This window comes from Poecilia formosa, unplaced genomic scaffold (genome assembly GCF_000485575.1).
Source record: "Poecilia formosa unplaced genomic scaffold, Poecilia_formosa-5.1.2 Scaffold159, whole genome shotgun sequence".
In the NCBI taxonomy this organism is placed as follows: Eukaryota; Metazoa; Chordata; class Actinopteri; order Cyprinodontiformes; family Poeciliidae; genus Poecilia; species Poecilia formosa.
Genome location: NW_006800098.1, coordinates 1125375 through 1151719, shown reverse-complemented (window position 1 = coordinate 1151719; position 26345 = coordinate 1125375). Strand labels below are relative to the sequence as shown.

Genomic DNA, 26345 nt, shown 5'->3' with positions numbered 1-26345 from the left:
AAAGGATTTTGATTATGTAGTAAATTGACAAAGAAATCAACACAATTCCCTGATCCACAAACAACCTGCATTCGTGCCCCACAGTAGTCAGCTACTGTTTCTACTACTACCACTTTTATTTTTTTTTATTGCTGCATTTAGAGGTGAGGAAGCAGATCCAGGACAAACAGATGCTGATAATGCGGTAGACCTACTGTTTTACTGGATGAGCAGAAGGATTCCAGTTGCCTGCATGTCCAGCTGGTTTCTAAAACATTGGTGAGGAGCAAGGTGCGGTGGTGTTAGCTGTTTCATGCAGGTCAGCTCAAAGTCATTCCTAGCTAATGACTTTACAGATCTCCCTCTGACTCCAGGCGTGATGTATTTTGTACATCCTCATCCTGTTAGCTCAGTCTGTTTGGGTGCCGCCTCAGTTGATGGTCATACTTCTGTACATTTGCAATGCCCTCCATTTTCTAACTCAATGGGACTCTGGGTCGGTTTAGTTCGATCACTCAAATTGATCGAACTAAACTATACTACAAAACTATCCAATATAGTTTTGTAGTATAAAAACTACAAAAACTATATTGGATAAACAAGGTCCAAACAAGAATTGCTTTCAACACGTTTTATGCTCAACATAAAATGTCACGTTCATGAGACTGCAGGCATTGTGCTGACACCTGAAAAAATGCCACGGTGACGACGATGCTCCGAGAATCATTGTACACAAATCGCATTTGCGGACGTAACCTCTTCAAACAAGTGGTGCAAGGTTACGACTTTGCCTACTATAGAGGTACGATCTGCCCCCTGGCCCTCCGGTATCAGCACTATACAACGTGAGCATTGTAGTTTGTGCTGTCAAGGGAAATATAAGTTGGCCAGTCAGCTTAACAGATAAGGACAAAGAGAGCAGCTAACATGTTAGTACGTCCAAGGAATGCTGTTTGTTTTTGCTGTAATTTCCGACAAACGGCAGGCTTTTCACAAAAACTCGTTTTCACTCGACTTTTTAAATGTAAACCTCTGGTGCTTTAGAGGTGATCAAGTCAAGTTTTATAGGTACATTTTTTGTTCTAGCAGTAGCGCAACTTGCAGAAAGTAAGTATAAGGGCAAGTCGTGCAAGTTTAGTTGTAAACACCCATCCTCTACACACATCTACCTCCAGCGGTCGCCCTTTCTTTCCATATGAGTTGTGTCAAACGCAGCAGTGAGAGCCAATGATACCAACACTGAAGAGTTAGGCGCATTGCTGATGTAAGTCATTTAAAACTTCTACCAATATTGTAAAGTGGTCAACAATCCGATTTCAATGCATGTAAAAGGTTGCTTTTATTAAAATGGAGTGGATTTGTTAGGTAAATAAATAATCTTCCTCCTATGTTAGGTTTTATTGTTCTATAAATTAATAGCTGCGGTTCTTGGGGTCAATCCAAAGTGAACCGAGTAAAGGGAAACAGAAAAGTTTCGTCATGCTCTAAGGTGAATAGTTCAAGATCTTCATTGTTTTATTTTATCTGAAATTTGCAAAGTAAACCACAGATAAGACTGTAAGAAGGCAAAGCACAACGTATGGACACTCTTGCATTATGAAGTTATAGTAAATATTACACATACACCTACATTCCATAGCTCCATTGTATATAATTCCTAGTTTGTATCAGTGAGAACATGCTTTTCCGCTGTTGAGCAATCCCACACAGTCTAGCTTCAGTGCCTAAAGGAAGGTGCAGGATGTACAGCATGTGTGCCCAGAGAAGGAAAAGGAACACCAAGCAACCATCGCACACAAATTATACACGTCGCTCTTGCTTTTCAGGTTGAGATGCAGGAGTGAACTGAATGATTTGTTCCAAACGCTCTCAATTAGTCCTTTACGCGAAAACCCAGCAGAACAAGGTCAGGACCCAGTTTGGGTCATTTCTTACTCAAAGCTGTGGTGGATTGGACTGTCTAATGCAAATCTTTATCATTTGCAGCAAAACTGACTAACCATTCTTCTGTAAACATGAAACATGTAGTCACTAAGAAATATTAGGGAATGACATGCAAAATGGGGTCGTATTTTATAACCTATAGGTCAGAGCAGATTTTTTTTCTTGTGGTTTTGGAGAAACACCGTTTATCCGTAGAATAGGAATGGGAGCATATAAAGTAGGGTTTTATATATATATACAATAAAAGGTTTTTGTCAAATAAATTACAAAAACATCTATTAATATATGAAAAAAAAACAGTCAATAGAAAGAAATCCAAAGATTTTCCAAGACATTAAGCTACTATTAAAATTGTGCTGTTTTTGAAAGGTACACACTTTTTTAATACCTACAAAAAACAAACAAACAAAACACAACAAAACAATTAAAAAATAAAGTCAACAACTACCAGAAGAAAGTGCATTATGATTAAATCCAATAAAAATTGGAATCTGACACAACAAAACGGCATATTTGGGTCCCAACTGGCGCGTTCGATTAAATGTCATTGAGCTCAAAATGACAACACCACTTCCGGTTTGGACTTTCAGAATTAAATTTCTGTTACTAGCGGCGTTTCATTCACTTTGCATAAACCCTTCCAGCAGTTTACATAAAGGGATATTTTCTATTATTAGTGTCTACTGCTAACACACGTAATTAGATTTTTGTAGTAATACTGGTTTACAGGTAGAATTTATTATTGGTATTTTAAGATTTTGACATGTTTAAATTTTATTATGTGTTTATCTTATAGAGATGTTACATGTGACTAGAGCATGCTAGGAGTTATTTCTACTCAATTCAATCAGATCATATTTCTTTGTATGGAAAATAATTTTTTTAAATTCTATTTTAGGATAATTTTTTTGTTACTGTAAAAGCCTAAGAACTCCTTGGTATCCTTTACATTTTATTTTGTTCTTTTTCTTGGGTAAGAGCCCCTTCTTAGACTTCTTTTGTGTCCACAACATGACTTATGTCAAACCATAAACTTTTCATCTTTGTTGAAGTCATGTATTATTTTTGTTTAGAAAGCACAGACACATCCAGTACTATATTAATTAATTAAATAAATAAACAACAAACAAACCAATAAATAAATAAAGGGTTAATGGTAGTAGCACTTTCTTTAGTCAGTCACTTTATCTAGAAGATGTACATGGGATAATATTAACCTCTGTTCAGTGCTTGTCTGACACACAATGTCCCAATTAAATATTTTTAAGTTTGTAATTGTGATATGACAAGCTTAAAAACTCTTAGATTTCTAAGGCGTCAACATTTGTTTAAAAAAAATTGCTGCATCTCTTCTCCAGTGCAGCGGGATCCTGTTTAAAAATTACGCTGTTTTATTTTGAAAGGGAGACGCGTTTCCGCTACCTTACGAGTGCACGGCAGGAACTTGATGCGTCACTGCTGTGTGAATGCCCAGCCATTGCCTTGACGAGTCATCGCTGGAGAGGACCCCAGAGCAGGCTGAGCCGCTGAGTAACCGCTTTGAACGGGGAATATCACTTCATCACCGCGGATTTATCGCATCACACCCGCCTTAAGGAGCAAAACGGCGGTTGCAGAAGCGGACCGGACTTCCATGCAGATTGTGGTTTTGCACATTTGAGCGAAGCAGTTATCTTTTTAGTCTGGACCTGAACGCAGACAACCCCAAAAGAGACAGACAGACAGTAAAGTAGTACCAGAGCCGCCACTACATCGGTGAGCGAACTTGGCATCTCTGCGCGGTGGGAGGTGTCTGTCTGTCTGTGTCTGTCTGTCGGCTTCGGTTTGTTGCACGTACCGCTGCCAGGGACTTCGTTCACAAAAAAGAGGTTCATGTTTTTGTAATTACTCCATCGTGTGGTTTTTTTTTTTCTGCAACCAACTGTGGCTTTAATGTGACGCACCGGGCTGACATTAGTGCTGAGTCTCGAAGAGGATTCCCACTGCAGAGGAGTTCAGTAAAGGCTCGTTTATTCAAGTTTTTACCTTCATACTTCAACGGGACCAGCACAACCAACACCAATGTGATAGGTAATGATTAATTTTTTTTCTTTGTTTTTTTTTTAAGTCGGAACCAGACTCTGTTCGTGTCTTGCTTTAGCCTGTGGGTAAAGACGGCAGCATAGCCGGGCTTGTGAGTTCCTCAACAGGCAGCAGTGAACCCCGCAGTGCTGCTCTGAGCTCTGCATCACATCCAGCACCAGTCTGTTGGGCTCTTCAGCACTAAATGCATGCAAAAACACATGCAACCTCCCAGTTGTGTTGTGATGTGCATGCTTCATCCATCAGGAGTGCAATGATGATTCTGTAAATGTTGATTGCGCTGTTGACTGGGGCTCTTGATGCTGCCAAACAAATCTCTTCTCGATAAGCCACGGCTTTCATCACTCTGAAATGCCTGGACTTTTATTATACTCCACAGATATTTACTTCTGCGATACATTTTATTAGAAATTAGCATGTAGCATATCAGCACGGCTGATTTAAAGGTATTTAAAGGGCTGATCCAGCATCTCCTGCTCTATTACAACTTATTTTTCTGTTTTTCTTTTAATGCCTGGCATACCATTTGTGATTTTTGGTTATGTTGTTTGTTTTTATGCTGTTGGACTTTAATAGAGATTGTAGATGTGAATCTCACAGTCAATGAAGAAATCACTAAATTATTATGTTTATTGACAGAAAGTGTTTGGAGCTCTCAGTTATTTGGTTTTGACTAACTTTGCCGTCATTAGCTGGTCAGATACTGAAAAATCTGAATTTATTAAATTCACCCAAACTAAAAAATCCTTCCAATTTCAGCTTGTAAACGAAACAACCATAGAACCTTTCCTCATGTTGATATTTTCACCACCTGCTCTGGCAATCCGGTTAAAGTGCTTAAAACCACAGTAAGAAAGAAAATTAGACAGATTTTGAAACTGAAACTTTTTAAAACCTTAATATACGTTGATCCAGGTAAACAGCCCCATGTCCTGTAGCTCTTGTGAAACATTCAAACGAAGACAACCAAGTTTTTGATGCTGCATGCCTTTGTGGTCATCTGATGTCATATGTATTTGGTTGTGAATATTTAATGATTTGGGTTTCATACCGATCGCAGAAGCTGCTCTGCTGCGATGCTCAGATGATTCAGGCACCAGGAGAGCAACTGTCCACCGAGAGGGTGCTAAACCGCTGCGGTTGTTTTTTTTCTTTTTTGTGATTTAGACGAAAGTAATGCACTTCAGCGCTCTCACTCTTGAGTTGTCCCTCTATTCAGTCTGTGTCATCTCCTTCTGAGGGATTACCTCACCTCCTGGTTGTTGGAGCCGCTCACAGTGAGCAGACAGTGCAGCACCTGGGACTTGAGACATCTGGTTGAATAAATTTCCTCTCTTAACCTCAAGGGCGGCCTGCGCAATCTGCGGTATTATGCCATGCTAATTTTAAAACCTGTTCATTACACGTGTAACTGCACAGCACACATGGCTGCACAAACAAGCCGGCTGATTGTACCTGCTGGTCTTAAGCACACACCTACTGGGGACCTTCCAGTGGGAAGATCTGACAGCCTGGGTAGCCTTATGTTTGAAGCGTCTTCTGAACTGCTTGTTTTAGATTTGACTCCGCCAAACATGACATACTGGAGGCTTTTTTTTTTTTTTTTTTTTTTTTTTTAAACGTTCCTCATGACATAAATTCCACCACACCAGCTGGATTGTTAATAAGAGAGCCGTTTGTTGAGTTGTAAATTTACTGACTCACATTTTACTCAGCTCAGACGTGAACTTTGATTTATACAGGATTGGCATGACTGCATAAAAAAAGCCCACAGATGAGCGATTGAAAATATATTCGCAGTTCCATCATCGCAAACCAAAGCAGCTGCTGTTCCTCTGTGCCAGTGATGATAAGAGCAGAAGTTTATCTGCAGGCTGTTTTGTGAGGCTGCTGCCAAACCCAGTAAGCATATTCCCTTACGCCTCGCGCTGCCCTGTAATCGTGTATGCTGAGTAATATATATCGAGCGCGCTGTCCTGTCCTCACTCATGCATTTAGTGGTCCGTGTAGTCGTTCTCTCCGTGTCACTTCGAGCCGACCACCCCCCAGCCCTCCGCGCCTCCTCTCTCATGTTAAGCTGCCGAATTGCTACAGGCTGGCCTAACCTTGAGGTCAGTCGGGCTGCTGCTGTGTCTTTGGGCTAAATTTAGAACGTGGGAGCAATTAGGCTACATCACTCTAATGCACTAACAGCACAGAGGCGCTCGGGATGCACATTGTCTCCCTGCACGATGAACCACAATGTCAAACGTCTCAAATTTCCTGATTAATGGGTTTTATGGGTTTCAAGTCTTTCTGTGAAACGAATGTACTGCTTCATGCGAGAATGGGCTCCTTTTATGAACAAAAGTCTTTGGAAGAAATATTTTTATGGACTCAGAAGCTCATAAAAATGCATCATTTTGACTGAGGTTAAAATTGTCCTTCCCCTGCCAAGGTTCCCCCCACAAAACCCGCTGAGCCCGGTGGTTGGGCCGCTCGGCAGTCGTGCTTTTGACTTAAAAAATGTTTAAGGTTGACAGGAAATTTGAAAATATCACTTGATAATTAGGTGTTATTGGAAGATTAGAAGATTTATATCTGAACACCAAATATTAAGTCTGAAAAAAATGCAAATATTTAAAAAGTTCAAGTTTCACTGTAGGGAATTGTAGTAAAGAGTGACACTGAATCTCCATAGCAACCAATACAAGCTAACTCCAAGAGTTGGCTTTTTTTTCCTTTTTTTTTGTCTTATGAGACTGATTGAATTTTTCTGCAACAAACATATATGCCAGTTTTTAGAGACTCTACAGATGAATCAAATAATAACATTTAATATGTATAAATTATCATTATTTTCTTGTCTTTTAGTCACAAAGCCTCAAGAAGACCAAGCCGGGCCAGGCCAGGCGAGGCCTGGCCGTTCCAGACGGGTCAGCTGGGAGAGGGCCTCATCACAACCTGCTGTTCCTGCTTTAAAGAGATTCATCTGTGGCTGTCGGCGTCTGATTGGTCTCCAGTCCTCCTATGTTGCCATCGGCTGTGTCTGGATGTCGGCAGCAGGATGGATTCTGGACTTGATTTGACCGTTCACACCTCGTTGCAGCGCTGGCCACGCTCCCTGACGGACTGCCTGTCGTCCCTCGCCTCCCCAGTCTTTAAGCCCCCTCTTCTTACCTGGGGCGTCCCTCAGCCCTGTAAGGAAGGGCCTTATGGGAACTGTAGGTTGTCTTGTTAAAACGGCTGACGCTGCAGAGAGGAAGCAGATCTGATAAGTCCTTCCAAACTCTCACACCGAACAGTGGCTGCTCTGTCCACTATCCTGACACGACTAGTTGCCTTTGCGTTTTTCTGAGAGTATCTCGAGTTGCGTTCCGAAGTTTACACAGACAGTTTTGTCTAATTCCTCACTTTTTTTTTTTCTTTTTTACACAAGTCCTTATTTATATTTCCGTTTTCTTTCCTTTGTGGTCTGAGCCCTGCAGAAGAATGTCCGAAAGTAGCAACAAAGCAGTAAAATTCCTCACCCCTCAGCCCCCGGCATCCTCCGACTCCCCCTGCCCGTCACCTCAAACCCCCCACAAGAATGTGAACGGCTCTGCCAGTTCAGACTCGCACGTCGTGGAGAAGATCGGCGAGCAGCCTGAGGTGCGTCGGCGGCGCCACACCATGGAGAGAGACTCCAAAACAGCCGAGCACCGCTTCTTCCGCCGCAGTGTTATTTGCGACTCCAACGCCACAGCCTTGGACCTGCCCAGCAAAGCGACTGTGCTTCTGACCTCGCCCCCTGACTGCGAAGGGGCTACCCTCTTCTTCTCCCCGCAGATCTGCAGGCCCGAGGAACAAGAACCCGAGGGCGAGGAGAACGCAAGAGGATCCTACCTGAAAAGTACCGGCCTTCAGCCTTACTCTGACCATGGTGGGGTGGTCTCACAGGGGCATGCACATCATGCTGAGGGAGGTCTAAATGCCATCACTGTGGTTCCCACAACTAGTAGTGCTGATTATGGTACAGAGAGTCCAACGAAAGAGCCAACCCCGACAGTATTGGATGTTACGGATAGAGCGGCAGGCAAACAACCTGATGTCAAGTTGTGTGCCAGAGGGATTGAGGAAGCACAACGTTCGTCAAAGGACGAAAAAGTCGATAAACCCGCGCTCGAGGGGAGCATCAGCAGCCCGATCGAGGAGAAGGACCAGGAGACGGAGGAGGAGAGGGGGCAAGCGAAAGCAAGAGCGGAGCAGAGGGAGGCCGAGAAACGAGTGCAAGAGGACATAGAGGAGGCAGAGACGAAGGCCGTAGGGACTTCGCCGGACGGACGCTTCCTAAAGTTCGACATAGAGATTGGGAGAGGGTCTTTCAAGACCGTGTACAAGGGACTGGATACGGAGACAACAGTGGAAGTGGCATGGTGTGAGCTGCAGGTAAGGTTTGACTCTGAAAACTATCACTCTTACTGAAACTCTTCGTCAGGTGCTGGATTTTCCTTCTATGGCCTTGCGAGCACTGTTTTTATTTTGGTACGCTGATCTTGTTCTATAGGAGGGATTCAGGAAGCTAAATACAAGGCAGTCATGAAGGAAACCCTGTTAGGGAAGCTGCAGAAAAGTTAATATTGTTGAAATGTTGTTTTCATGGGTTCCATCAGCTACATTTTTTTTTCTCCAGGTGAAAACGAGACAAATTGTATAAAAACCTTTCTAGTAAGATTCAAACCGAGATAAAAAGTGATCAGGCTTTTTTGTCAACTAATACAAACGAGTCTAGTTTGCTGGAAGTGCGATCAAATCTAATCCAATCTAATTTTGGACAAGTGGGAAATGCATCTCAAATTGGAAAATTAGCCAGTGAGACTCTATTTTTGTTATAAGTGCATATAGTATTTTCAGATTTTTATCTTTTGAAACCAAATCCAAAGGAAGTTGTCTGTGTGGCAAAATCTGCCTCTAATTCAGCTCCATCCAAGGATTACTTCATAACTTAGTCGGCTAAACCGCGCAAAATTCACAGCGGTTGAGAAAAACCCCAGCTGCTGCTATTTCAGTGAAAGAGGATTCTACATAGTGTCGACTCAGGCCATGCAAATACTTCCACTTTATGATCACAAGCTGCTTTATTACAGTCCAACAGCAAAACCTCAATAAAAGACGTTAAAGTTTGCGGTTGCCATGTGACGACGGGTGGAAAAAATTTGAGAAACGCGGATATTTTTGCAAAAAGACTGAACTATATGTATTTTTAGGGTCAGTTTAAATGTTTGTCTACTTGCGTTTCGATTTTTATTAGCATTGTCGATGCATCTATTTCTCTGTTTTGTCCAACTCTTCATAAAGTCTATGAGTAGTTGATCATAATGTGGCTTTAAAACTGTGACTGGATCATAAGGTGCAAAGCACAACTAAGATTGCAAGCTGCAATTTGAAAGGTTGCCAAACAATTGAGGGCTAAATGTAGGTGGGATAGAGTTCCTGATGACTGTGTTGGTAATTATTCAACAAAATATGCCTGCTTGACATTTTTAAAACCCTGGGCGAAGACAGGTAGCTGGTCTGCATCCAGCCAACTGTCAGTCTTGTTCTTTTGCAGCATGCAAGTAAACTGGAACAGCATGTGTTAAACACGAGGCAGGACGGCATGCACTTGGCCGTACCACGGTCTTGCTTCATCCGAGCGTTCTGATGCAAACTTTTGCAGCGAGTGTTTGTGTCAAAAAGAAAGTGAGGCCTGAAGAATGGAAAGCTAACATGACAGTGCATGCTGTTCATTTTTTTCCCTTGTATTTATTAGCTGCAAAACGAGAAAGGGAGTCAGAAAGCAAATCCTGAGTTTTTAGCGGCGGTGTACATGCGCAGGACCAGAGGTGCGTTCAGCAGTCCAAGATGTAGAAAAACAATGTTTACCAGTCATATGACATGTGGACTGAGCCGAGGCTTTAGCAGGAGAAGGAAATCACTGACATGGGCTCACGTGGAACTGCTTGTTGCTATGCCAAGGAAGACAAACATACAGGATTTTAAACAAAGCTTTTGGGCTATGCCACAGATTTAGCCAATGTCATTTCTTAATAAACACATGCAGTTTCAATCTACTTCACAGCAGATTAATCAGAACCAGAAGCAGCCAGAAGAATACTTTTTTTTAAAATAAATTTTGATTTAGCGTTTTTGTGTGTGTGTGTGTGTGTGTGTGTGTGTGAGGGGAACATGTGCTTGTATTGCTGTCATCTCCATCACAAGATCCTCCTCGAGTCTTCCTGAATCCCAGGGGCTCAGATGAGCTTTGTCTGATGCCCCGCGTCAAGGAGACGATGGTTTGTTTGGTAGAAAACAAATGTCGAGCCCTGGCTGAGCTTTTCTGTCACACAAATCTCATTTTCCTTCTGTGTGCGTCAGTTACTTGTGAAAATATGGAAACCTGGTGATCCTTAGCAGGACTGCGTACAATACATCTCTACATGGCTTTGGACTGCATATTTTTAATTGTAAAGGAGTTCAAAAATTAAATTTAGTTTTCATTTTGAAGGTTTCTGGGTTTGAAGATGTAACCCTTTTGCAACATAAACTTTTTTTTTTGGCTTTATCAAATATTCTTTGCCAAAAAAAATGCTAGTTTAACACCAATATTTGTCAGAAAACAGATCAGGTTTAAAAAAAAAACAGCTTTTGATAGAAACATTTGTGAACTTTTATGGATAACTTTAGAACAGTGAGAACATGTAATGGGCAATATGAATAAAAAGTTTGTGTATACTAAGGTGCATAAATCCTTCATATGAATTTCATCGTACAAACATTTAGCTGTTCATAAATCTGGCAGCTGCAAACAATTGTCAATTACATGCCACATACCTATTTATTCATAGCTACATTCATAAACATAGAAATTATAACACGGATAAATAAAAAGGTGCTAAAAACAGAAATGTGAACGCTGCACTTGAAGACGAATGGAAACTATGTTGTACCTCAGACAAATGGTCTCTTCAAACGTTCGGTACTTTGGCGTTTTAGAATGCTAGATGAGCCATTGGACTCAGTTCATCTTGCTGTGGAGGACCATATTAAGCCCAGCTGTCTAGCAGAAGTTTCTCCAGACCTGCATAGACTCTAGCATGTAGTGTCTCGGCGAATTCATCTCCCTTAGATCGCCCCTTAAAAATCTCGGGTTTTTGTTCCTCACCTGCTGGAAGATCATCCGCTGACATGGACAGCGTCTCCACTGTTTTTGAGTTCGGAGATCCGGGTTTCTTTTCTAGATGCACAGTGGTCAGAGGGTTGATGGTGTTGCTGAAATTTGATGAGTGTTCTAGTTCTTATCCAAGTTTGTAAATTTTAAGGTTGTTATTTGGTCTTTGCCAAACTTGGTGGCATCTTGAAGAGGTTGGTCAGTCATGTGACCAGCTGTCCTGGATGCGTCTAAAATCTGCTTGACAGTAGGACTAGGGTTTGAGAACTCTGTTGTGGTATTTAGTGCCAGAGGCTAATAATTAATCACACTTATCTCAGTTTCATATTCCAATAAGGTCACGTCAGATTTTCTTTAGATTACTTTCTTGTGTTTATGTCTTGCTTTCCTGGAATGTTGAAGGATGTTACTGGTTACTTTCCAAGAACTGAAGACACTTTTCTGAAATTCTCTTGGGAGAAGTTACCAGGCAATCTTCTTGAATTTAAGGGATTACTCTCTGGATCTTTGAACTTACCGTTTAATTTTTGGAATTTACCCATTACCCATTTACCCAATAAATTTCCTGGAAGTTTTTTTTTTTTTTTTTTGTGGAACTTACTTTAGTACTTTTAGGACCCATGAGGTCTTCTGAAATGATGTTTAGCAGTTGATTGGGTCCTTTATCAGAAAGTTATGAAAAGGATTCGGTAATTCTAAGAAAAGTTGCTTCTAAAGTCCTTAAAGTACCACATACGTTCTGGAAAGTAATTTTTAAGTTCTGGTAAGCTAACCATCAGTAGTAATGTTTCTGTTTCTGGTTAATTTGGGAAAATCACTTTTACATTTCTGGAAAGTATTAAATAGTTCCACCAATTCCGTCTTGATACACAACGTCTGATGGAATTAAGGGTTGATACAACAATTTTGCAGAGAACTTTATAAAGCACAATTTGACTTAATGACACTTTGTGTAACCTAAGTCGCGAACATTTGTGGTGGGTTGTCTTAAGTGCATGCAGGAGCAGTTTTCCACACTCCCCTCCTATAATCCCCGTTAGTGTGTTTCTGTCGAAGATGACAGAGCAACTGTTGACATGTGGCAGAAAGCTGAGAGTAAAGTTACATACCTACACGCCCTCCCGCCCTACAACCAATCACATTCCCGCTCTGGGTGGGCATGGCAACTAGAGATCTTTGAGAGTTGGGATATCATCTGGTGCTGGCTGGCTTTCTAAAGGTGCAGTTGTTCTAAGTGCAGCATGTGTTGGTGTTTGTGATTGATGGTTAGATTAAGGTAGTTGGGTCTTGAACGTCCCTCGGCATTTGATCTGATCAAATTTAGTTTCTGTCACCAAGGAAATCTTTGGATGGATAGAAACACAGCTTGAGAATAGCTGACAGATTGCTTAAGCTTTTAAGCAAACTCTACTGATGATGGAGGAGGAAGGTCACCCAGTAGCTTATCTTAATGGGCCTCATTAGTTTGGATGGGGATAAAAGGGAAGATTCAGGTGATCGGAGATGAAAAGAATCCTTGCAATGACTTATCTTTGGAGATTTAAATGATTCCTCTGTTTGTGTTAGTTTCCAAGGCTACCGTCGATTTGTTGGAATCGGATAGGTGAGGGAAAAAAAACCCCCAGTGGATTGGAGTCTTGTACTTTTAGTCTACGGCGGTATAATTGTTTCTGTGACTCATGCACTAAGAGGTAGATTTCAAAGATTTCAGACTGATGGAGGAGGGGTGAAGTTCAGAGATCACTCTGATCCTCGCCTGCCTGCCTGCCTGCCTGCCTGCCTGAGACCACCTATCGGTTCAGCAGGGGGGGTAGAGTATACAAGACTGAATGAAATAAAATAAACAAGGACTGATTGAGTTTTGTGTATTTTTCTGCGCCGGCTGGCCTGAAAATTGGAAAGCTTCGAGTGATGGGCACGGAAAGAGAGAAGGAAACTTGAAATTGGGTAAATGAGAAATCTTTGGAGAAAGGAATGAAGAAAACGGTGAGAACAGATTAAAGACATGGAGTGAGAAGATGACAGAGTGAAGATGAAAAGAATGAGGACTCCTCTGTGAGGAAGAGTCATCAGCTGCAGCATCAGGCTTTTATTTTCTGGCAACAGTCAACTTGTGATTGGTGATGCAAGCAGTGTGAGTCGCACCGTTGCACTCAGACGTTTACACACACTCAAAATTGCTCTTGATGATGATGATGATCAATTTTTGGATTTGATGACTTGATTATTGTCTGGTCTTTTCCTTTTTTCATGGTGGAATCAGATCGCAATCGATAAATCTTGTTAATTTAAAAAAGTTAAACCTTGACCTCTCTTTGATTCGTGCTTCCTGCTTGCTGGCATTGTGACGTTAAATCCGAATAACTAATTTGAATTTATGATCTTGGACTTTGCAATTGCTTACAAAAGTGCTCAGAAGACTTTCTCCTTTTATGTTTGTTGGATCTTTACAGGGTTTCTAGTACTTTGCCCTCCTTCTTTATATCTGTAAATCGAATAGTAATTATTAAGAATGAAACAAGATAATTGGCCTTGCAAAGGTCAAGTTAAGATATTCTAGAACTTTTAAGCACTAAATACAAAAGTATTGAATTGCTTTCATATAAACACTTGGGCTTGAATATGTAATTTTGGCCTTGTGTGTTTTTTTTAAGAGTGGGTTCAAATCCACTGTATCTATATTGTGCAATCATCCCACCCTTGAAAAAAAACAAACAAAAAACTTCAAATGCATCATTAAAAAGCCTAAAATGATCTCAGCATTCATGCCCATTATGATTTCATTGTTACCAGGATTGAATCATTCATGGCTCTGTTATTTCTGAGCAAGGTGGCAATGACTCATGCTAACCTGATGCAGGCAGCTACAGGTGCTGAGAAAGAGACTGAAGAGGATAAATGGCAGGAAATTACCAAAGATTGTATTTCCTTACTTGTAAAATGATGCCTTTTCAATGTTACTGCTTTAGAAACCATTTAAAACGCCATACAGTGTTCCTTCCTGGTAAACATTTCAAAGAGCTTGTGCAGAGGTAAAACTTTTAAAGAGATTAGACCACCGTCTGCAGCTTCTGAGGTGAGTGTAGTATTACATGTGAATATTTTGATCCAGACATTATTTGAATACACATGTATCAAAGAGTGCAGCGACGGATAAATCTGCTCGGATTACTGCCCGTCTGCAGAGCCTGGGTTCACATTTCCCTGACAAAACGGCAAACTGCAGTAAAGTTGCACCTTTTGGCAAAGGCTGCATCGCCCTGTTGAGTTTGTGAAGTCGCTGCAATGGCCTTCACTAAAAAAAACACGGACGTGCATAATGAAGGAATGGAAACTGCGTTCGGATTTTAAGCGCACACTTGTAAATGTTTTAAATGCCAGCTACAGATAGGTTTCTTTTTCTTATTATAATCTTACATGCCAGTGCTGACGTTTGGGCAGCATCGCATTGATTATAATCATCGCTTGTGAATGTTTTTAGAAATGTAGAGAACATTTCCTGGTCCTTTTAAAGGAATATTATTAGTTGCCGAAGTAATTTATAAGCCTGAAAAGGAAGACCAAAGCTGTGATGATTGTTTCACCAGGGTAGAAACAGACAACCAGTTGGTAAATGACTCCAACTTTTGAAAAATATTACCTCTAATGTTCATTAGCTTTTTTTTTTTTTTTTTTTTTTAATTTACGCAACCTCAAACTACAACACCAGTCATCTGAGGACACAACACGGCCACGATCTTGCACGAATAACACCTTTCAAAATGCTGTTATTGCTTTCTAATAAGATCAACTCGAAGGTTACGCTTCGGGCAGCAGCGCGAGTGTCTTTGCTGCCTCGTAAACTGCAGGAACGAAGCGCGAATTTTCACGACTGGGTGTCATAATGAGAATGCAGCTGAAAAATGCAGCTGGTTCCTCATTCAACACATTCCAACACCTTTGGTCCTGGAACGTAAAAGCGCACTTGGTGAGGATGTTTTTGCTCGCACGAGGCGACGGCACGGAGATGAAAAGGCAAACACCTCAGCCTGAGGGTAACGTGTGCTGTTTTTTTTTAATAATAAGGCGAACGCAAAGGAAAAGAAGAGGATTTAATGTACTGGGGACAAAAAAAGAAAACCCGGTGGAAAATAAATGACTTTTTATTGATTCTTTTTTTTTTTTTTAACATTGGAACATTTTCTATCCTTTTTTAGAAATTCTTAGGTTTTGAAGCAATTTATGAATCTAAGAAGATTAAAGCTTTCTTAATTCATGGAGGCCACTGGACCAGTAATAACAAGGGTTTGATTGCTGTCAAGCCAATAAAGATTTTTCCCATTGAACACAATGAAACGTATAACCATTTTGATTTCTCTCTGTGTATTTTTTCTTTTCTTTGTCCCTTTGTGATTTTAACTTGGCAGGTGAGGCCTGCAGTTCTTCAGATTTTGTTCTGGGTTCTGTTGCAACCTCCTGGATGAATCATTGAAGCTCTGTTGGAGTCGTTTTACCAGTGATGCCACTCCTGGGAAGGTTTGACACCTTTTATGTTTAGTCCATTTGTGGACAGTGGCTCCTACTGTGGCTAACTAGATTCCCAAAGCCTTACAAATGACTGTAACCATCTACAAGCTGATCTACCAAATTACTTTCTTATCTGTACTTTAATCACTTTAGTTAAAAGTTATCTCTTTTGGCCTACTTCTCATACATGTTCTATTTGGGGCATTTTTTTTGATTCTACAGGTCTGGTAGTAATTAGGCCACTGTGTGACAAGTGACATGAAGCTAAGTTTCGAAAAATGTGGTTAATTGTAGTTACTTTATAATATAAAAGACAAGCAATAACTTCAAAAAGCTTCTGCTGATGGCCTGTCTCATATTTGTCCCTTCTTCTTAGCAGAGTTGGAAGAACTTAAATTTGAAATTCTCACCTTTCCTCCTGTTTGGATGCAGCTCTGATTTTGGATAAAGTTTTATTTTTCTACATTGTTTTGCTGTGTCAGTAAACAGCTGTGAGGTGCAAAATAAAAAAAAGTAGACAGGGAAGGTGGCACGTCCTCAAATGTAAACCATTCTAGTCTTCATCCACTAACATGTCGCCCCGGTTTAAAGTGTGTGTTTAAACACCAGGGCTTCCCCCTGACGCCGAGTGGAAAAGGTCAGGCCACTCTGCCTTTTGGAATTTCATTAGTATCGATTTCAGGGTGGAATGGCCTAACCTTCAGGTTGCCTTGCGTTATTAGCGAGGAGTAAAACCGTAATCATCAGACGGCATCGAATGCGGATTTTATGTTTTTTTTATTTATTTATTTGGTTTTTTTTACTATGCACGCATAAATCAAACTTGACGGCTTTTAAAGACCTCAAAACTGGGAGCCGTTAGTTTGATTCTGTGTGCGAACAGAAACGATTGACCTCTTCCCCAACCGTTCAGTGTTTATTCAGTCAAACCAGAACTCCTACAGCTCGGACGTTTGGCAGCGGCCGTGAGGAGGCGCGTGTCTGCGCGCGCGCGCGCTCGTTTGACGGAGACGCCGGAGAGTTTTGGCACCTTCTTCTAAATAAAGTCATGCTGCAAATGAGAGGAGCTGAGAGAGTGGAGGAGGGGGAGATGAAAGTGGTGTGTGTGTGTGTGTGTGTGTGTGTGTGTGTGTGTGTGTGCGCATCTCGGAATAGTGTGTGTTCAAGTGATGTTTATGGTGATTAGACCTTGGCTTAATTGGAAACATTGTGTGTGGTTGACTCAGAAAGGCACTGAATGTGCTTACGTTTAATGTAGCCGTTTTCTTTTTTTGCGTGTGTGTGTATATATATGACGGGGTTATTCGGGGACAGTGAATGCATCAGACAGATGTTAGAAGACTTCCTTTGAGACTTTTTTTTTTCTGTTTTATGTTCTTTTCTTCCTGCCCATTCGTTCTTCATGTATATTTCCTTCTTTGTCTCAGTTTGGATCAGTTCCTGTTTTTCTCATTACTTTCTCTGTTTTAACTGCTCCTCTTACTGTCTTGTATCAAATTTTCTCCCACATACATCATGACGCTGGTCATGATGTATCTGGGTAACAAATTAATGCAATCCCTTGGAAAACATATTTGTACCTTTTCCCTCCCAACAAACTTATTCATGAAGTGGAACAAAATTCTACTTTTATTTTATTCTGTTGCAACTTCATTTTGTGATCCAGGAGCAAAAATATTTCCAAGTTACACAGTGAGATTCTTACTATTAATGATTCTGCCTTTAAATTCAAGTAAATATGACAGAGCATGCAGGGTTTAAAGATTAAGGTAATTGTTAAAATAAACTAACACTCTAAACAGGATATGCAAGCGCGAAAGTTATGATTCATTCTGTTCCTCCTAACCAGTATCTGCTCCATTTAGACCAACTTGCAGGTCCGATTGGGTGCTACCTTTTCCAGATCAATGCTCGTCAAAAGTAAGGAAATCTGAAAAATGTCCAGTGTGTTAATATTCAGATCACCCGAGTCGATATTTCGAAAACGACTATTTCCCTGTAATTCCAAACGCAGATCCTTGGAGACGTGTCTCTACCAGCGATATAGTTAATCTTCTTTTCAGCGTAGATCAGGTTCAGTCACAGTGATGGTAGAGTCTGTAAATAGCAGTTAGTAAATTCTTCACACAGATTGTCGATTTGATTTAGGTTTGAACTTTGACTGGCTATTAAAAAAAAATTGATCCAAGCCAAAATGTCCTTAAATTTGTTGGTTAAATAACAAATTTCTTTGTTCTTTTGGAGCTTTAACAGGTCATGTGACTGTCAGCTGCTCTCCTCACCTGGCCTTCAAATACATTTTTTTTTTTTTTTTTACTTTTGCGAGGAACAGTATACTTCGAAGAAAATAAAAACAAAACTTAATTCATAATCTTCTCTTAAAATTCATCTTGAATCTGAACATTCCTGCTGCAACCCCAAATTTTCAGTCTGACTGAATGCGTTTGCTTGATTAGTGGAAAAGGGGAGGAGTCTTATAGTGGCTGCATATTACCAAGAAATTTCTAAAACAATTCTGATATTGTAAGATTAAGCACTTGCTGGGAATCCAGATCCGTGATTAGCTGACAGCTGCAGGTCAGAAACAGGCGACTGAGTCACATTGTTTAGCCTGAAGTGACAAACCTCAGATCAGACTCAGGATCTCCCGAAACTGCAGAGTACCGAAACTTTACAGGTCACGTCATGCACTTGAAGCGTCTTGCCCCAGTTGCTCATAGAGATTGAAAATGAGATTAAGGACATTTTACCTTTTCCTGCTTTGATTGTTGGACATTTTGTGACAGCTTAAAAAAAAACAAACTAATCTACCCAGTTCCACATGTTTTCACAGACAAACTAATATTATCATAATTTCATTATCATGTTTGCTGCCTTGTTTTCTGTAGTTAATGTATGTTTTTGTTTTCATTGCTTTAATATTTTGTGCGTGCATCATCTGCTGCGTTTCTGGAGTTTTTTCCCCCTCTGGTAATTTAACTTTCTTTTTTCCCCACACAGAATTATCCTTGCATAATTGACAGTCCAGTGATGGAGGAAGTGTTTTGGTACAGGACTGTAAAAGTGGGATTTATGGTTATTGGGCTCCATAGACTCTACTATTCGGTCCTTTATCTGTTCATCTAAACTTTCTGTATTTTTATTTTTTTTAGCTACACATTTTTGCTTTTGCTGATTTCTAAAATATAAATAAAATGTACAGTCTGCTTATCCCTCTGTTGCCTTATTTAAGATTAAATGGTTGTTTTTTTTTAGGGGAGTAGCTCCCCTAATAGTTTTTTTCTTTCTTCCATAGAACATACTAAAGGCTTAATGCTTATATGTTTAGTTGTGTGTCTTTTCTAAACTGAGTTACTGTCATTTGCCTTTTCTTTGTTTCCCATAGAAAGTATCGATGATTCAGTGTTTTAACTCTTTCTAGAAAAAGATCACTGTCTTTAAGTTTCTTATTTTTTCCATTGACTGTAATCCAGGCCTTGTTCTTTCATGTTCAACCCCATCTTTTGTTTTTTAATTGAGTCATTGACCGAGCAATTAATGCTGCACTCTGTGCTATTTCTCCATATTTTTTTCCGTAGAAAGTGTACTTAATGGACCCATTGTAACCATTAACTTTGTGTTCTTCCATAGAAAGTCCATCTTGCTTTGTAAAGTTAACTCTCTTCCCTTCATTTAACTGAACTCTCCATTATTTCCCAAAAACTGTTCCAGTGCTTGTTTGACTGTCTCTCCTGGACGTCATTGACAAAGCAATTCCTACCATTACTTTTTTCATGTTTTGTTTTATTCCTCGTAGAAAGTACTACCGCTCTAGTTGATCTGTTTCTTTTTCCTGGAGAGAGTTGTTGACCGAGTCATTGCTGCTCTTGTTTGTTCCCCCCCCCTCGTTTTATTCCTCCTAGAAAGTTCTCCTGGCTCTGTGCCTTTTTCATTCTCTAAACCTGCAGTATTTATTAAAAGAAGAGAGATAAGGTTAAAAAGAACTTGCTCCCTCTGCTTGTTTAACAAACCTGTGCATCTCCTTTGAAATGTGGATGGGAGGTGTGCGACCGACCTCGGTCTAAAAGAGACAACTGCCAGTTGTCTGAATCAGCGTAAATTGACCTGGGGTGCAAACACAAGCTGCTTGATCTACAACTGTGTGTGTGTGTATGTGTGTGTGTGTGTGTGTCTCTAGATGGAGGGAGGGCTGGGTAGGTGGGTGTGAGAATCTGTTGTGTGTCGTTTTATTTGTGTTTAGTCTGCTTTTGCTTTTGTCCGCACCCGGACTCAAAGGCTATTCTGCTGTGTGCGTCAGTCAGTCAGACAGTCTATAGGATGTGTGAGTGAACTCCTGTTTGGGTCTTTGTGTTAAACCTCCTATTCGGTGTGTTTGAGGAGGGGGCAGCTCCCTGGTTTCATTGTATCCCTCCCAGATTCTCCACATTCCTCCGATAAGATGTCATCTCTCTGTAAAAATGGGTTGGGGTTGTGCGGATAAAAAATTTGACACCGACCCCGTCCGCCCCGGTTCGCACTTTCTTAGCCTCCTTTTCATTCAGTACTTGTAGTACACATGACCGATTCATAACGAAAATGATTTAAAAATATATGCACATATTTGAACCATTCAGCTGCGCACTTGTTATGCTTCGGATGGAACCGTGCTCATCTGAAATGCCGTTCAGTTTAACAAGTTAATTTATTTCTGGAAACGGATCTGAAGAGCAGTGAGACGGAATGTGTCACGTTGACGCTCGCTGACTGTGCAAGTGTTTCCTGTATTGTTGTTGCTCTCGTTATTATTTTTTAATTTTTGTCGCTCTCCCTCCCTCTCTGCGTGTTCCCCCCCCTCCCCCCATCTCTGGTATCCTTCATGACCTTAAGCTTTTGAGGAAGAGACAGAGAAGAGGGAGCACAGTGAGAGGGGAGATGGGGATTTTTTTTTTTTCCCCCTCGTCTTTCTTTTTGGCTCTATAAATAGCGTCAGAGCACTGGAGTGTCATCTGCTGAGCCATAACTGGAGCAGAATGAGAGGGGACAGGGTTTGGCTGCAAACGAGGCTATATGTGTCTTAGAGCCCATTGTTTCCAAGTGTGGGAAGTTTTACTTTTTATTTGTTTGCACATTCACTTAGTTAAATTAAACCTCAACAAGTTGCAGGCTGCAAGCTTCCGGCATGGCTCTGGTTTGATATTTGGTCATTTCTGTTGGTTTGTTGTCGAACCCCGACTTTTAAATACAGCTCAACACTTTTAGTTAGCTTGAGGCTATTTTATAGGGTTAGCGTTCATCTTCTTCATCGATTCCAATACCGGTTTTGTTGTGTTTTTGGTGCCATCGACCTGCTGAAATCCCAAACCGTGTCATAGCTCGAAGTAGCTACGTGTTAAATTGAGGTTGCGTTAACATCCTTTGAGGTGGTCAGTCCGTCAACTTTGAGCAGGAATGACTAGCAGCAGTGAGGTCCCGCGGCATAATTGTGCCACCACCATGCTTGACATTTTGAAACATTCTTTATTTTTTGCTTTAAAAGTCTCCCATTAACTCCTGCAAACATATTTCTCAAAGATCAGACTTTTCTCCAGAAGGCAGCTGGGTTGTTTGTGTGGGCAGCAGCAGATTTCCGTTGAGCTCGGAGGTGTGGGTTTTGGAGCAGGAAGATGTTTTTTAGTCGGCACCGTCTCGGCCCACGGTGATGCTATATTGTGATTGCTTTCCAGCTTCTTCCAGTGTCTGATAGCTTTTGAGCCCAAATGTTTTCTGGGTGGTTCTTGGACATCCTAACTAATTTCCTGTTACCTGTAGGTGAGAGAGTTTGTGTCGGACTGTGGAGATCTGGACAAATGTAGATTTGCTGCAGGAAAACGACTCCAAATGAAAGTTTGGAATGGCTAAAGCAGGCTTGCACTGAGCTTCTGGAATGTGTTCGACCTCGGTCCTATTAAATATTTATGGACTATGTTTAAAAGTTGAGAAACCAACCAATTTAAAAGAGCACTATGAATTCTGCCAAGAGGAGTGGCCAAATATCCAGCCAGAACTATGCCGAAAGTTGCAAAAAAAAAAAAAAACTTTTTTAACTGAGAGGGAGCTTTCTGAGAGACATCTATCCCCTTATTTATGGGAGTGTATATTTATGTTTGACCTTATAGATATATTTATTGATCTTGCATGAATTGGCAAAAATCTGAGTAAATGTAATCTTGAAGAAGCACTTTTCAGATGCATCGTAAAGAAACCCAAAGGAAGGATCTTTTTGCCTATATTGACCTCAAGTAAAGACCTTTGGGACACTGTAAGCCAGTTCTGTTAAAGTATCTTATTTGGTTTACGTTTTCTAACTCACCAAATCAGTTGCCTAGCTTAACACTATGCTGAATCAGTAGAAGACTAAGAAAGACACAGGGAAAACAAAAAGCAAAAAAAAAAAAAAAGGATTCTGCGGCCAAGCAAGCAGGAAATTCTCCTCACCAGATTAGGAACCAATCTCTCATAAGCCACAGTTGCATGATGTAATCACTGCGAGATCAACTGGACGGTATGCTAAGCTCGACTGCATTGGGGTTTACTGGGGGAAAACCCCTTCTGTCTTTTCATGTCTGGGTTGGGGGCAAGGTCGAGCAGCTGCACAACTTAAAATCGTCTACTGCCTCCAGGCATTCGTACGGCTAGTCAGAGGGGAAAAAAAGTTAACTTAAATCCAATAGTTGTTGAAAATCCCCTGAATTACTTCAACTTTGTACTTCACATGTAAGCAATGCATAGTGTTTGTGTTTTGCTCACGCTTTGGGTTCGTGGACACTCTGGCAGATCAAAGTTTAAAGCTAAAGTTTACTTAGACGATGACACTCTGGACACAGAAATTGTTTACAAGATCAAGCTGACAGGAAGCTTTACAGGGCGAACCCCTGCGGTGGAGCTGCTCTGGAAAATTTTGACGAGTAACGTGATAGGATGGGAAGCGGGAACGTTGCCATGCGGTGTTATCCCGGGATAAAAACCAACAAACGTCAGTCCCTTGCAGCAGATCATGTCCCATCTCATTATTTTCCGTAATGCAGTGATTCTGTGTGCCTGTTTTGGTTCGAGGATATTGGTATCGTTCATGCTGAGTCACTCTGAATAGAATAGGACTGGTCATTATTGTTATCTGATGTCCAGTTTTTTTGTTTTTTTTCCCCCCAGCTCAATAAGGGCTAGATTTCACTGTGCAATGTCTAACAGAAGCACTCTTTAAACTTTTGTCTTTACATTTTCTTCACTTACAAATCAGGATGAGTTTTTATTGATCGATACCAGACCAACACAAAACAGCAAAAAATTATGAAGTGAATAAAAAAATAACACAGTGTTTAGTACAGTCAAAGTTCAGCAAGTTAATTTATTTTTCAAAATTGACCAGTCCCCGGACACTGAAATCATTTTGACCAGCCACATTGCAACTGTATCACATAGTTTCCCACATGCAGAGGAAACCTCCTCCTCTGAAGTGTTGGGGAAAAGAAATATTTCATTTGAGCTACAAAGGCTACAGTTCCTACACGGCAGACATCCACAAAACGGGAATTTCCTGCTGAAACTCAAATGAAAAGGTTTTGATTCAAATCATGCATCCTGGAAAACTGGCTTGTACTCAACGGTAGATTTGTTGTTTATTTTCTTATAAATCTCTTCGTGATTGTGGTTATTTAGACATTTATTCATTAAATGGCAGCATAAATATTTTTAATTTAGTGCAAAAGCTCTATTGGACATCTCTTTTTTGTTTTTGTCATTTACAAAAAAAAAGAAAAAAGGGCATGCATAAATTCTAACAATGAGGCGTTAACAAAGAGGTCAGATCTGTTTGTTTGCTTATTGTTCTTTCATTGTGTTTGTGAATGCGCGTGGATCGTGTTGCCCTGTCTGTTCATTGTGTTATGGGTGATAAACAGCTCACCTCGGTCACACTGTTGTTGACTCAAGCTCAGTTAGGCTGCACAGAGGGTGGTGCTGAGCCAGCCACCCAAATGAGGTAAATACAGAGAAGACTGCAAAAGAGAGAGGATTGAGAGAAAAGAGTTGGAAGCAAATTTAGAAAGGAAGAGGCCGAGAGTCCGGCTGTCTGATGCTTTTTTATTTTTTAAAGGTTTGTTTTGGGGATATCTCTCTCTCTGTCTCTCTGTCTCTCTGTCTCTCTCTTTCTTCATCTCCCTAGGCTCATCTAAAAGCCTCTGTCTATTCCAGTTACATCAATATTTTATTTACAATACTCATTTCTTGACTGCTGAGTGTGGACATGGATTCATGTAATGCGATTAGATAATGCGCATGTAATAAAGCCATACATGTTGCCCTGTGAGAACATTGTTGTTGTTGTTTTGAGTTTGTCAGTAGATATTTTAGCGCATTCTGGTTTAGCATAAAATCTAAATATTTAGCAGGTTTACAGTTAAAAGTGGCTTTAGCTTCTTATATTTGTGGTTGGCAGGGTTAGTATGAATAGGAGTCCAAAAACGGTATTTTCACGGTGCACCTTGATTTATAAAATGCCATCATCATTTCCAAGTCTCACAAGTTCCATTATAGACGAGTTTAAAACTTAAAAAATGGGCTAAATGTTTTCCATCAGCTCCGCCTTCCTGTTATCCGCTGAAAGTCTCGGTCTCTCTCGCGCTTCTGAACGAACCTGGCATTGACATGCTTCAAAAAAAAAAAAAAAAAATTAAACTTTTGTTTGACTTCTGTTATACTGTTAAAAAAAAAAAGTTAATGTATTCTAAAGTGTTTTTGAACAGTTGGTTTTCTATCAAGTGAAATATCAGGGAGCAAATGTGGCAGAATGAGACACGGGGTAACCCGAGTGATGAGTCACGAGCACAAACTATAGACAAGGACAGAAAGAGAGCCAAAAGGAGATAAAGAAGGCTTTTAGCAATCAAAGTCAAATGAACTTGTAATACTTGCTGAGATAAAAAAGATGGGGGAAGCAGGGAGATAGACATGGAGTCAGAAAGAGAGACACAGAATGAGTTGCAGACAGCACGCGCGAGGGTGAGACAGGAAGTTAATGGCCAGCTTTAGAACGTAATGGACTGTGGATCCCCTGTGGCCCAACGGCAGGCTTATTCAACCTGTGTACTTTAGCCATTGTCTGCTGCATTGTCGATCCAATATCCAGATGCTCCCCTGCCCCAGGGCTTTTCCACAGGAGTACAGAGCAGCTCTCAGCTCTGTCTACGGCAACGCCGTAGCTGAGTTTCAGCTGGAAGAGGAATTACTTTACACCCAGAGATGCTTCTCTCCATCAGTTTGTGCATTTTACACAGTTTACTTCAGCATATCCCTGTGTTGTTACCTCTGTAGTTTAGATAGCTCCTCTTGTGTTTGTTGTATGTGTAGCCATGCATGCATGCATGCATGATTGCACAGCCATGTGTTTTTTTTTGCAGAAGAGCAGGTTGGGTATGTTGACATATTTTACATGCTGACCAAAAAAAACAGCTTCTTCTTTTTAATATCATTTCCTGAATATGTAGCGTTTTTTTTGTTGTCGTTTTTTTTCCTTTTTCTTTTTCTAATGTGTCACAATTCCTCAGAAGTGGTGCTGGTGGTTAGAGGGAGGAGAGGAGAGAGAGCTCAGATAATTTTCCTCTTTCAGCAAGCGGAAGGAACACACAACAGACACTTATCAGCGCACAACCGGAGAAAAAGCAAACCTTATTGGCGTCCAAATGTTGCAGAGAGAAGCTGCAGGTGCCACTAAAGAACTCACCGCAGTCTGCTGCGTTTCCGCACTCTGCGGTCGCCGTTATGCACACAGGCACTTTGCACAGGGCTATTCCTGAATGCTAAAAACTATGTTTCATACCATGGTTAGCCACCAGCTATGTGCTACCTGTATGTACCCTTCCATAAAGTACTTCAGCGCAAAATTCTTCCCACATTGGTGCATATTACAGTGGAGTGTTTTTCCGAGTAAAAACTTTCAGCTCGGTGTATAAAAAAGCAAAGTAGGGTTATGTGCAACCTAAAAACTAAAAAAAAAAAAACATCGCATCACAATTTTTAAACTTGGAATGACGAATTTTACCTACTAAAACTGAGATAATAGGCCAATTGGCATAGAGAAAATAAAAATATTCAAATTATTTTCTCTATTATTATTATTATTATTACCGCTGAAAAAAACCGTGTGATGCAATCAAAAACATTCATTACAACCAGATCGTGACTCGACCTGATCAGTTCTGGTTCTGATCGGGTCTTTTGACTCCTGATTCTTTCCCTTCATGAGCTTTTCTGCATGCAATCGCTTTTAAGAATAAAGGCGTACATTTCACTGTTTACCATTTTAATCAATATTTATGTGCTAATGCATACAGTGAAAGCCATTTTGGCACTAAGCTAATATCCATGATCTTCCTTATTTCCGGTCTAGAGAATAAAGCCAGTCAGCGCAAAGGGAAAAAAAAAACTAAGTGTCAAGTGTCATTGAGCCGAGGTATTTCAGCATCCAGTACTGCATTTTGTTTTTGTCTTTTTGTTGTTGTTTTTTTATTTTATTTTATTTTTTTTATACAATTTGTTACATTTCCACAGAATAATCTGCAAATACCAAACCGTGAATAGGCAAGAGTATACTGTAATTACAAACAATCATGCACTGATTGACTCATAAGCACAACAACTGGCTAAATACTCA

At 40.6% G+C, this 26345-nt stretch overlaps 1 protein-coding gene across 22 annotated transcripts in view; it reads left to right on the top strand.

Annotated features, from left to right (window-relative positions):
- The first annotated feature begins 3395 nt into the window (after positions 1-3395).
- Positions 3396-26345, top strand: part of wnk1b (WNK lysine deficient protein kinase 1b) — an 82736-nt gene continuing 59786 nt past the window's right edge. For 13 of the 22 annotated variants that reach the window (XM_016677645.1, XM_016677644.1, XM_016677632.1 and 10 more), the window contains exons 1-2: positions 3398-3993; positions 6859-8412. In XM_016677645.1, the coding sequence (XP_016533131.1) occupies positions 7477-8412 (936 nt within the window). In that variant the 5' untranslated portion in view covers positions 3398-3993; positions 6859-7476. Of the gene's footprint in view, positions 3994-6858; positions 8413-26345 lie in introns of all 22 variants that reach the window. The other 9 variants (XM_016677633.1, XM_016677634.1, XM_016677639.1 and 6 more) reach the window with 4 other exon arrangements.